Genomic DNA, 13,559 nt, shown 5'->3' on the forward strand with positions numbered 1-13,559 from the left:
TTGAGGAAGTTTGCATGTAAATATCGCAAACAGTATGCATGTGGAGATGAAGGAAAAACCTTAGCAATAGCATTAACAAGTCCCTTTGACAAATCTAATATGAATGTAATATTCTTCTCATAGTCCTCATCGCCGTATAATGCATCACCTAATGTTGAAATGAACCATGTCCAATTCTCCTCATTGTCCATAATGGCAAATAATAAATGGATGATTCCTTTATTACTGCCCTTGCCTGTTGCTCCTAAGAGGATACCACCATATCTTCCCATCAAATAAGTTCCGCCAAGGAAGAGCATCGGTATGCAACCTTTCTTGATACCATCAAGACAAGCATGGAAGCAAAAACACAGTTGAATCGGTTACCATCCCTACCAATGATAACAACGCTGCCAGGATTGGTTTCAGCCACCTTACTTGCATACCATATTAGGAGATCATAGTTTACTACTTCAGAACCATGGAGGATTCCCCGTGCAAGTTCTTTACCCATCCAAGCTTGTGTATATGGTAGATGCACACCATGGTCGAGTAATATATCCCGTTGTATATCCACAACCCTATATAGAGGATGTTGACGGAGTTTTTGGATCACATACTTACTAACCCATTTCTTCGTAGTTTTGGGGTGGGATGTTGTGCCAATACCCCCACCACATGTGTGAACATCTCGTACTATTTTAATTCTAAATGTGGAGAGATTACCTTCGTGCGATGCATGAATACGCCATTGACAACCGACGGCCGCACATGTATGGGCACTCTTTGTTTATTGTATTTTATGAAACAGAAGTTGAAATTACATTTGATAGTGGAGTCATATAATGTCTTCTTGAAATTTTCTCATAATTCCGTGAAGAATTGGATGGTGCTATGGCTCCCCCGTTTGGCATCACTGGCACCAAGGGGTTTAGGTTACATGAGGCACTTTGTGATACTGTTTCCCTGGTTACGGGAATATAAGAAACAATTAGTAAGTTATGTAAGCAGAAACGATCGTAAATAAACAATTAGTAAGTTATATAAGCGAAAACGATCGTAAATGAACAATTGTTACATTATATAAGGAGAAACGGTTGTGGATAACACTTACAATTGGTTATAACTTAAACAAGCGACATAATAAATAGGAAAATGAGAAACTAACCCCAATTTAACTTTATTGAGTGAGTGAATGTTAAAAAATTGAAAAGAGTGTAAAATATAAAGGAGGCCGATACTTATAGCGGCATTGACAACCCGGAGGGATGCTCTACCATTTTGTCAATCCACCTCAACCACCATGTTAACTATATTTTTTTTTAACGCATGGTGAAAGTTGCACATTCTTTGGAAATCACTGTTTAAGCTAATACAAACCGTCATATTCTTCTCATCAAGAATTAAACACTTCAACCTTACCAAAGGAGAATGAAGGGACCAACGTGAGCATATTACATCAAACACAAACTCCCATTTAGATTTTAGACAAAATGGAGAACTCTACGATACAACCGTCTTCCTTGTACTTCGCAATACTATAAAATGTATCCATCCTAGGCTGAGGCCTGCAGGTAAAAAATAAAAAGAATAAAGACAAACTCATGTAACATCACATCATCAATAAACTGACCCACTTTCACTCAAGGTTCTTCGCGGGTTTGTCTTCATCCAACCGAAAACTTTCACTACGAGGGAAAGTTTCCCACGTCCAACAGCGAAGAAGAAGTTGACGTTGATAAATGAGATAAAGTTTGTACTTTTAATAATGCTCCTCCAACAAGTCAGCCATGCAACGACAGGAACGGAACAAGTAGAAGCCGATAAAGGAGGAGGAGGATAAGGTGTTATGGTGGAGAAGCTTCTCTTGCAATACATCAAGGTATGGGTAACCATACAGTGATAAGAGTGGACAACTGACTTCCCTCCAAAAGCAAGGCCACGTTCCCTCCAAACAAAAGGGTAATTTCGGGATATTCAAAAAATATAACGGGGGAGAGTAACGAGAAGGGTGCATTGGTACAAGACTCAAAAAGGTTGGATTTATCAATACTGTGATATGTCAAAGGGACTAATTGGAATATTCCAAAAATTTCAGGGACTAAAAAATAATTTTCCCTTTGTTTTATCTTTATTAACCAAAATACATACACAGACATACATACATACACATATATATATATATATATATGTAAATATATTTGTAAATTTTTAAATAACTTTAAATTAAAGGCAAGTCTTTGAAAATGAATACAATTAATTTTTTTGTTAAATATAAAAAATAATTAAAACTGAATTAAAATTAATAATTTTATATACTTGTAAAATGTTATACAATGATACTAATGTAAATATTTATAAAATCGTATTATATATATTTAGAAGTTTACCCATAAATGAAATGATTTTTATATTTTTCATGAATTATTATTATAAATATTTATAAATTTAAAGTTATTTATAATTTTTCTAAACATTTCAAATAAAAAAAATTCTACCAAATTTTAATTGCAGTTTGTTATTTATTTTTTACAGATTTTAAATTTAGAAACTGAATGGAAATTATGTAGTTAATTAGTAACTCATTACAATACAAACTTTCAATTGCAGGGAGCTAATAAATTTGGTGCAATGCACACCCTATCAAGAAGAATCAGAGAAAACAAGAAATTTAGACGTGACATTCAAGATTTTGGGCATATATGAACTACCATTCCGTGCTACCGGTAAGCGCAATTAAACTTTAATGATTTGACCGTACAATTATAATGGCTCCTTCTGGACCTACATCCTGAGGTCGAAACAACTAAAATTGCCAATATCAGCAACCGCTTGCAAACACAAGAATTTGAAATTCACACAAACCGCATATGCCCTGGCCAAACAAAATTCTGTTCCATACTGACACCAGATACCCAGCGGTGAAGATTTTTGCCATGTCATAGGTTGAAAGAAGACAATTGGCCAAATATTATTGGCAACCAGTTGAAGGTGCACCCCTTGAAATTTCAGTTACAGGATCCAATCTAATATGAAACAATCAACAAGGTTAAGCTTTTGTACAGGTGAACTGAAGATGCCCTGACAAATTTTTTTATTTCCGGCCCAGCCTCTGCAGATGTTGCTGGTGCTTCACTGCAGCTGCTTTGTCAGCAGCTTCTCGCTTCAATGCCCTTTTTGCTCTCCTGCCTAGCGTATCTTTCGCTGCCTCCTTTTTCTTATGAACTTGAGAAGGTCCAGCACCATTGTCTATAAAAGGTTGGCGGATCACAGGACGAGCCTCTTTTCTTCCGGACCTTACATAGCCATTGTCACCCCACCTCCTGTTACCTACACGAATATTTGATGAGCTACACATAAAGTAGGCTTCATCCAGGTCATCATCCCTTCGTTCATCATCATAATACAAACTAATATCTTCCAACTCATCCAGCATAGATTCTTCAGCCTCCACTGGCAAAGGCACAAACCAGGGGGCTCTCAGGAGGAGGCATACACTCTCTTCAAATGAATAGTCATGAATACTGCATTCAAACCCAAAAAGAGGATCAATGTTTCTAGATACGCATAACCAAAAGAAGGAAATATAGAAAGAAAAAGTACCAGCTAAAACAAGTTCAGATACCTTCCATCAAGAGAACGATATACATCAAGAAAAGTGAATGGGAGCTTGCATTGAGGACATGAAGGAGTTTTAGTGTATGTTGCCCATCTCAGGATGCATATTGCACTGTTCAAACACACATGAGAATTGACATGATTAATTGGCATGGAAGACTTTGAGTGTTTAGTTCAATTATGTCGTTGAGTAAGGCTTACATAGCCCATGCTGGATTAATTGTGTTCAGAGAAAAGCAAAATAAATAAATTCGAAGAGAAACTTATCAGTTCGTGTCATCTCCCCAAAACAAGGAAAATTCCAATGCATATAAATGCAATAGGAGTTAAACTAAAGCTTTAGTGAACATCTAAAACATATGATGTGAATACAAGGTAAGATAAGGCTTAGTAATTGCACCTCACAACTAATCTGGCAATACAAGTTGCAAGTCAAATTTAATTAAAAAAGTCAAATTGGTCAGACCAAAACAATTCCATTCTGGTTAAGCAACATTCGGAACTTTTAAGGTGGCAAGATTTTAAAGCTACTACATTGAGCATATGTGCATTTAAAAAAATAAAATAATTACATAATTAGCTTGAACTGAAAAATGATGTGATCAAGTAAAAATAAAATCATTACAATTTCAAGAACAGTTCCTGACAGTATCAGCCACATATTGCTGCATTATACCTAAAACTTCAGCATAATTATCAGGCAGAAATTAGTTTGTGCATTACATTATATAAGACAATAAATTAAACAAATGGATGTCATGTTAATGCTACAGAAAATTATCTCACCTTTGGATTTCTAAGCCTGAGAAAGTAAGTCAAATCAAAATTATTTAGAAGATTAATTCTTTTCATTTGCAACTACTATCTACCCTACACTTGATTAATATAACAGGAAAAGATATTCAGAATAATGGAATGGAAGTGAAACTTGAGTATAAATCAAATCTTAACTAGGATTTCCGCAAATTTGCACTAGAAGAGTTTATCCATATTGTTATCAAATAAAAACATTCAATAATCCAAAGAACCGCATAATATCCAAGTCAATTATTTTGCACCAACAAGAATCAAGATTTTTCAGTTAGAAAAGAATTAACTATTCAAAATTGTTCTTGCAATATTCACTTAATAATTAATTTAGGCTCCAATGAACCGATTTCTAGGTACAGAAGCCCAAATACCACAACACACAAAAAAAATTAAAAAGAGCTCACACAACCTTCAGTCATTTTTCAAAAGTTAAAAATTGGACAAAAATCTTAAAAGCATTGCTATTAACCAACTTTAAGCAACACAAATTTCATTGGTTTGCAAACAATATGTTCAGAAGTTAAAATTGGACTTTCTTGTCTTAAGCCTCATCAAGGTTTAAAAAGGCGAAAGGCGTACTTGAGGCGTTTTGCTCTTATGAGGCGAGGCGTAAGCCTCGAGGCGATCCGAGGCGTAAGCCTCAACAAAAACTTAAAAAATATAAATGATAATTCATAATATAGACTAAATAATCATAACTTGTAGATAATGAATAAAGAATAATGGTTAATGTATATTAATTATTAGTGTTAAATTAATATTTAAATTATAAACATATTAAATATTTTTATAATTTTTATTATCATCTTTGATATATTATTAATATATATATTATATAATTAATTTTTTTTAAAATAATCTAATTAATGGATAATGATTTGATGATTATAATTTATAAGTTTGTAAAAAAACCCTAGCCTCCATCGTCCATTGATAATGATAATGATTGATATTATTTAAATTATAAATATTTTTTTAATAATTTTTTTATTAACATTTTGATATATTATTATATAATTAATTTTTTTATTTTTCAAATAATCTCAACCGTTGAATCGTTGATAATGGTTTGATTTGTAAACCCTAGCCCACGTCACCACCATCATCATCCGCTCAAAGACGTGCCCGCTCAAAGACGCCCCGTCGCCACCATCATCACCCGCTCAAAGACGCCCACGTCGCCACCATCATCACCCGCTCAAAGACGCGCCCGCTCAAAGACGCCCCCGTCGCCACCACTATCATCACCCGCTCAAAGACGCCCCCGCTCAAAGGCGCCGGGCTCGCAACCTCAATGCCCGCATCCTCTCCGACCTCCGCAACAACCGTCCCCTTCGGCCCTTAGTTCTTAGCCATTTTTTGTTGCTTCTTGAGGGGCGTCGCCTCTTGAGCCTCGAGGCGGCGAGCCTCGAGGCGGAGCGCCTCACCCGGTTGAGGCGTAAGCTCGCCACCCGGCCATGGGAGCGAATGCCTCGAGGCAGGCCGTCACCGCCTCGCCTTGAGGCGCGCCTCGAGGCGTACGCCTCAATCGCCTTTTTAAACAATGAGCCTCATTAAGTCAAACAAATTTACGCAACATATTTCTTTAATTTGTGAAATCTATCAAACTTTTTCGCACACTTTTTCATTTGTCTCTGACCCTTTCTTGTAACCATTGCATCTGTTACTCAACCACAATAGACAACATACCTGTGGAGCACATCACCACTGCCTTGACTTTATTTATTTATTTATTAATCGTCAAACTAATCTGCAGCCCTTATAATTAGCTTCTTTAAGTACAGAAATTGTTTATTGCACATGTCTTAAAATAATTAACATTGGCATCTATCTATTATATTATACAACCAGAAGCAAGATGATTTTTGGAATAATCTGTCCCATTAACATAGAAAAATGAGTTTCTTTCTTTAGTCTAGGAAAGATTGGTGGTCTGCCTCAAAGGCGTAAGACAATAGTAATACTAATTATACAGCTATTTCAGAGAATTGAAAGACATTATATCTGATTGAAGTCATTGAAAAATTAGGCAAAATAGTAATAATAATAATAATAAATCACAATATTATATCCAAATTCAGTCCAGACACTATTAGTGGATGTTCAATTAGATTTTTTAAGCCCAATAAAAAATAAATTCATAGTAGCCCAATAAAACTTTGATATCTGATTTACTGATGCTTAATATAATATTTAAATTTAACAAACTTCTGAAACCCTCACCTGACAAAGATTCTAATGTTCATTCTGATGTATAAGTTTTTAATGACAGAAAATATGAATTGGCTCTTGTTCACATTAAGTCTACATAGTCAGAAGTATTCAAAGTACATTAAACAAAGCAGATTCATGGAAATATAAAGCATAACCATAAAAAACAATGAGAATAAACTCTTCTCAACTTTATTCTAATGAATTAAATCTGTGATATAAAGACAAGTGGCAAATGAATTAGTATGGACTACGTTAAAAGTCTTTGCACACTGATTTTTTTCCATTGCCAAAAACCTCCTGGTTGGTAATCATTTCATTTGCAACTTAGCATAGTTATATATTAATTCATTTGCTCCTTTGAGATTCAGGTACAACAAACCTCTTCTATTCCAAAATCAAATAGAAACCAAACAAAATATTGAAGGGTGTACCAAAAGATCAGGTAGTGCTCAAAAACAAAAGAACAAGTAGGCATAAATCAATGCTGAACTGAAATAAGAAACTCAAAAGCAAAATAATACCCTTAGTAGGTAATAATCAATGCTAAACTTGAATAAGAAACTCAAAAGCAAAACAATATCCTTACAAAAATGCAAACAAAACAAATCACAAAACCCATGAATTTTACAGATAGGGAAAAATCACAAATAGAATAAAAACATAGATTAATAAGATGCAGCACACAAACACCAGGCAAATAGAACAAAGACAATGGGCAAAAGAATGTATCTTTAATTTGTATTCCAAACAAAAACATTGAGAAGCTTCAAGATTCATCTCAAACCAACAGTCAACGAATTTTCAAATGAATTTTTGGTCAGCTATATTTTTTTTCCCACATTTAATAAAAAGAAATATGCCTCCAATTAACCCAAATCACTGTGAACAACATAATTCTCAAACCAATCAACGTAAAAGTACATTTTAGGTTTAAAAACAATCCCACAAAGCAAAAATCACAACAATAAACAAAAATCGAAGGGATCAATGTTTAGGACCGACAAACCAGTACGAGTGCCCGCAACCTTTAACAGCCGCACAGTCTTGGATCTGTATCCTCTCCAAACAAATAGCGCAAACCCCTTCATCCAGTACTGTATCAATAGATGCCACAACATCCATCTTATCAACCTAGTCCATAACAAAGATTTTATCAATAGAAATCACCAACATCAAGAAACCAATCAAACAAAGAAGAAAGAAAAATTTTCGCAAAGAAATCGAAGGATCGAAGATCTAAAGAAACAAAGAAGACAGGAGAAAAGAGATAAATATCACCTGTCGTTGTTGCTCCATCTGAAAGGAAGAGAAGTCGGTTAAGTTTCCGGCATCCATGGATAGGAGAGGAGAGGAGAGTAGAAAAGAAAGGAAAGGAAAGGAGAGAGGGAAGAAGAAGAGGACGTGAAGGTAACCAAACAGGTCCTTAACGAAAGAAAATGAGGGGAGATGCGGGGCATTATTCGGTGGATGCTATTGGCAGTAGCATCCACCAAATAAAATTACAATAAATAAATAAATAATACAGTAAAATTTTTATAAAATAATATTTTTTGGGACAAGAAAGAATTATTATTTATTAAAATTTATTTATTATTAGAGTTTATATTTTATACAATTGGGTAAGAACTAACGGCCTTACTCCCCACACGTGCAATTGGTATCGGGTCCCTTATATAGGGCGTTTGTTTCGGAGAGGACTTGGGATCGAACCTCATGTCCTACGTAAGGTGAGGGCATGTGGGTCAGCGTTGAGCCTTACTCCCCACACGTGCATGTCCATGGGGTTTCGGTACTTTGTTGCCTTTCTCAAAAAAAAATAAAAATAAAAAATAAAAAAAAAAAATTTGTTTAGGAGTATATTGCATGCTATTAATTTTATTAATACGCCTTGGAACATTAATACAAAGACCACAATTATTACAATACATTGTAAAATCCGATCATAAAAATGAATGATTTTTAAGCAAGTTGGTAAAAAAGACATACATGGGTTAAAAGAAGTTATTTTTAAACAACTTTTAAACTATTTTAGTAAAATAATCTTGTGATGAAATCATCTACATATGAAAAAATTATTTAAGGGATAATGAATATGCTAAATTGATAATGATTAAAATCTACATGATATTCTTGCTTTTATTAAACATTTCTGTGCAAGAGGGTTTTTTAGCAATAGAATACTTAAAAAATTACTTGTTATAACATGAGAAAAATATACCGAATATGACATGTACTTTACAAAACATTATAAATGATATTGAAATTAGTTCATAGATAAATAAAATTTTACGTAATTTAGAAATGAGTAAATTTTAAAAATAGAAGTAATTTTTAAGAAAAAAACTTTTATGAATTTTGTGTAATACTTTTTCTATATATGCAATGAATTATTAATTTATATTTTTGTTGGGCCTTAAAGTGTTTCTTCTTTAGATGTTTAAAATCATACAATCCAAACTTCACTTATCTACATGTAAATTGTTGAAGGTTAGTAATTTGAATTAAAAGAGTAAAATTCAATTTAAAACATAAGGAAGGATGCATGATCAACTAAGAAATGAAACCTAAGTCTATTAAAAATATACTATAACTTTAATACTAATCAAACTTCTCCATGCTCGAATCTTTGCTTGTCTTCAAGCAAAACAGTTATCAAATGCAACGATAATTCATTATTCTACAACCCTTTTTTAGAAAAAAAAAAACTCGAATGATTGAAATAATTCAACATGGACAACAATAAGAAAGTCAAAAGCAAAACTCTTAAGAGTGAACAAAATAACTATGCATATTTTTATCTACAAATGTTTATGTTAAGCAAGCTTGGGAACTAATATGAACCCTACCAACAAAACTGGCCCGGATTGTTTGCTAGTGCTAGGTTGGGAAGGAATCTCGACCCGTTGCTTATGTTAAGCAAGAGCGTCGGTATGTGAAGATGCCACGAATAGTTGCGGAATGTTGTTTGATAAGTCAGATAGTTGAGCACCACAAAAACTTCGATAAACTTGAATAGTTTTCAAAGAACCAAAAAAGAATTCAAGAGGAATCCCACAATTTTCTGGTAGAAAGATGATCTGATTATTTCAACCGTAAAGGCCTCTTAAGGCCTCGTTTGGGTTAGCTTTAAAAAAAAGTGTTTTTTTTAAGTTGTAGAAGCACTTGTTTTTAAAAGTGCTTTTGAGAGTAAGCTAAGTGTTTTTCAGTATTTTATGTTTGGGTAAGCTAATGCAAAAGTACTTTTATATGTGTGAAGTTGTTTCGATGTCGATTTTTAAAAGGGCTTTTAGAGGTGGAAAATTACTAAAGTGGACATTCACTGAGTTTTCATTGAGTTACTATTAAACATTGCTATTAATAATGATAATGAAAACATTAATGATAATAATAATAACTTAATGTATTATTTATACATATATTTAAAATATATGTATAATCTGGCTTGAGAGCATTTCAAGCAATAATTATAATTTTTTTAAAAAATATTATTACACTAAGTTAAATATTTGTTTGCATTAATTATGAAATTAGTAATATAAAAGTTTAATTGCTTTCATTAATTTTGCATTAAATACTCCATAAAATCTTTTAAAACCAATTTTATTGAAAAATATTTGTTTTGTGATAAATGTATGTCTATGGGAGTTATCAAATCATAATTTTTTTTTTTTGTCAATTTGCAAGTCATAATTGAAACCTGCCATTTATCTTGGATTATATCTAAGTAAAATAGAAAAAATTAAAGATATCAAAATATTAAATATTAAATAATGGAAGAAATTAAAACTCCAGAAATTTGATGTATTTATCAAAAATGATCATTGATTTAATTTTTTTAATTAGCTATAGAAGAGGGTGTGATATCTATTATTGTGTAATTAAATTTTATTTACCTTTTCATTTTTATTATATTTTTTATTTTTATATATTTTTTAATAGCTCTTCTGTTGGGTATTACTTCATTTGCATTTGCTTTATTTATTTTCTCTTAAAAACTCTCTCCGATATGTTATAATTTCATTAATTAAACTATTTTATTTCAAATTATGTCTATATATAATATTGCCTTATAACCATGAAAATTATAAAGAAAAAAGAAAATCAAAACCAAAGCGAAGCAAGGGAATTTTCCATATAATTATAATTATAATTACAATTATTATAACTTAATGTATTATGATTATAATAATAATAATAATAATAATAATAATAATAATAATAATTATTATTATTATTATTATTATTATTATTATTATTATTATTATTATTATTATTATTATTATTGTCATGATTGTTATTGTTGTTTAATAAGTACAAGATAAGACTTGAATTTTAAACACCATGAGATCAAGGACAATACTATTTTACAAATCACAAGAACAAAAAAAGAACATTGCCATGCTTATAACAAAAATTAACAATAATAACAACAACAATAGCAATAACAATAACAATATCATAACATCGATAAATTAAACAAAAAAAAAGATATTAAATATTTGCAACTTCACAACAACCATAATATCAATATTGTCGTGACTATTAATTATAAGAAGAATTAACAATAACAACATTAAGGTTTTGCAACACCTTAACAACCATAGCAACAACTAACAACACAAACATTACATTACATTATATTACAACCTACACAAAAGATAGGAGACAAATATTTTTTTTTAACACCACAAATACCATGATAATAATTTATAAATAAGACAAAACATTTGGTTAGAGGGCATGCCAAGAAACTCAAAATTCAGCTAAAGGTAAAAGCAACGAAAAAGATTAAAATCATGAAAAAAAGTTTGCACACTCAAAAGAAAAAGAAAACAGAAAATCATTAACAAATCATTGTCAAAGAATGCTGCAATAGGAAAGAAAAACATACTTGGGTCATTCTTATCCTTTTCTGTATGGCTTAACTGACAAATCATAAATATGTAAACAATTTGGCTCTGGGTTTTCATATGGGTTATTTGTATCTTGTTAAAGAGACAGTTTGAATCTTATATTGAGATATTAATTTCATGTTTCTACACGTCTTGTCACATCGTGTAATATATATATATATAAACATTTTGAGAGTCATTTCCAGTGAACTACTCTTCAGTATGACAGAAATTTCTGTAGTGTTTAACTATAGATTTGATCATAAATCTATAAAGTTCACCTTAAAATGCTATTGAGAATAATAATCAAAGCATGTGTTTCACAGACAAAACAAGACATCTGAAAATTCTACCCTAAATATTGCATAACATCACTCTGACGTATACTGATAAAACCCACACAATGACTCACAACATTCGATTCTATAATCAACATCAACTAAAGAATATTGCATGATATCATGAATAAACATTGGGTGCTTTTCCTCTAATTCCCCCTAAAAATTTGAATTAACAGTTAAATAAAGTACCAAGTTTACAGCTACAAGAATGACTTCATACCACTCTAAACACTAATCACTCCTTGAGACTCAGTTAGATTTGGCAACACATTATAGAACAAGGAAAAAAATTTATAAACTAGTTGTACACTTAACTATGCCAATTTAAACAAGATCTAAAATACGAACTTCTATTGAAGTGAGAATTTTCAATGTTTGCTTCCATTGTTTGGACTGCAATGTGGTGAATATCAACTAAAGTTCATGCACAAGTTTGTTTCAAGTGCATGATGGAATGCATTTGAATCATTGTGGTCTTGTTTTCCTTATGTTTGGATAGCAAATGAAAGAGGAATGAGTATGCAATTCTCATAAATAAGATTCAAAAATCATAGTTAAATAGACCAACTTCCTTCTTATCATTAATCCATCCATAAGACCCATCCAAGCACCATTAAGGCTAGAACTATAATTTGTTGTTAATCTTGTCACAATAGATAAAGCTTACTCCAAAAACTTTCAACACAAAACAAAACCAAAATCAAATGAAAAATCAATAAATAGATTAAGAACACAATATCAAATGAAAATAATCCATAATGAACAAACTAATTCAGCAGAGTCCAACTTCCAAAACACAAACTAATTCAGTAGAGAAACAGCAAAATACACCACGAAATCACAAAAAAAAAAATCCAAGATCCCCATCAATCTCAGATCCTCAAAGAGAAGAAGGAACTCAAACCACATAAATACCAAAAACCCATACAAAAAAGGAAATATGATAGAACAAAGATCAATACCAGCAAATTAGATGCCTTATGGTGAGGATTTAGCCGGTTTATTCCAAGGAAAAAGGGTTTTAATTCAGAGGGAAGAAGAAGCGGTGATGTTTACAGTGGCAGTCAAGGTCGGGCATCACCAAAAGCTTGGGAGGTTGGGATTGGAGAGATAGGGAAGGATCAAAAGAGCAACCAAGAAGAAATATCAGGGCTATGAAAGAGTGGGGAAAATTATGAAAGCACAGGGTTAATTTAGTAATTTCAGAATTCACAAATCAGCTTTTTAGAAGAACTTTTTTCAAAAACACCTGTTGAGCAGCTTATAAAAAAAACTGTATTTCATTTTTTTCATAGCTTTAGCTTCTGCTCAAAAGCCAATACAAACATAAATTTTAAAACCCATAAGTGCTTAACTTATAAAAAAGCAATTCTGGCCTTTAAAAAAGCCAACCCAAACAACCCCTAAATAGAGGAGTCAATGAATTTTGGCAACTAATTAAATCTGTAAATTAATGCCAAATTCCTAAATTATTCAAACTAAGGAGAGAAAATACCAATTTCTTGGCATGCAAATATTAGAATCTCCAAATTAAGCCAAACTAAATAAAGAATAAAACAAAAATTATTTTGCTAAAGTTGATTCTCTAGTAAAGCTAAAAATGACCAATAATCTTTAATTTTCATTTATGTCTTTTATGTTGCATCGCTGAAGATTTCCTTCACAAAGTTAAATTTGAATGATAGATTTCTTGCCATGGATACAC

At 31.9% G+C, this 13,559-nt stretch overlaps 1 protein-coding gene across 1 annotated transcript; it reads right to left on the minus strand.

The window, feature by feature from the left end:
- Window positions 1-2,925: 2,925 nt before the first annotated feature.
- LOC120265507 lies at window positions 2,926-8,079 on the minus strand. The gene is made up of 4 exons (XM_039273439.1): window positions 7,900-8,079; window positions 7,628-7,752; window positions 3,605-3,709; window positions 2,926-3,503 (listed from the first exon to the last, which is right to left on the minus strand). Exons 1-4 carry the CDS (start codon window positions 7,954-7,956, stop codon window positions 3,074-3,076), a joined length of 717 nt encoding a protein of 238 aa, XP_039129373.1. The 5' UTR covers window positions 7,957-8,079; the 3' UTR covers window positions 2,926-3,073.
- Between the last annotated feature and the right edge of the window lie 5,480 nt (window positions 8,080-13,559).

This window comes from Dioscorea cayenensis, chromosome 7 (genome assembly GCF_009730915.1).
Source record: "Dioscorea cayenensis subsp. rotundata cultivar TDr96_F1 chromosome 7, TDr96_F1_v2_PseudoChromosome.rev07_lg8_w22 25.fasta, whole genome shotgun sequence".
Classification (NCBI taxonomy): Eukaryota; Viridiplantae; Streptophyta; class Magnoliopsida; order Dioscoreales; family Dioscoreaceae; genus Dioscorea; species Dioscorea cayenensis.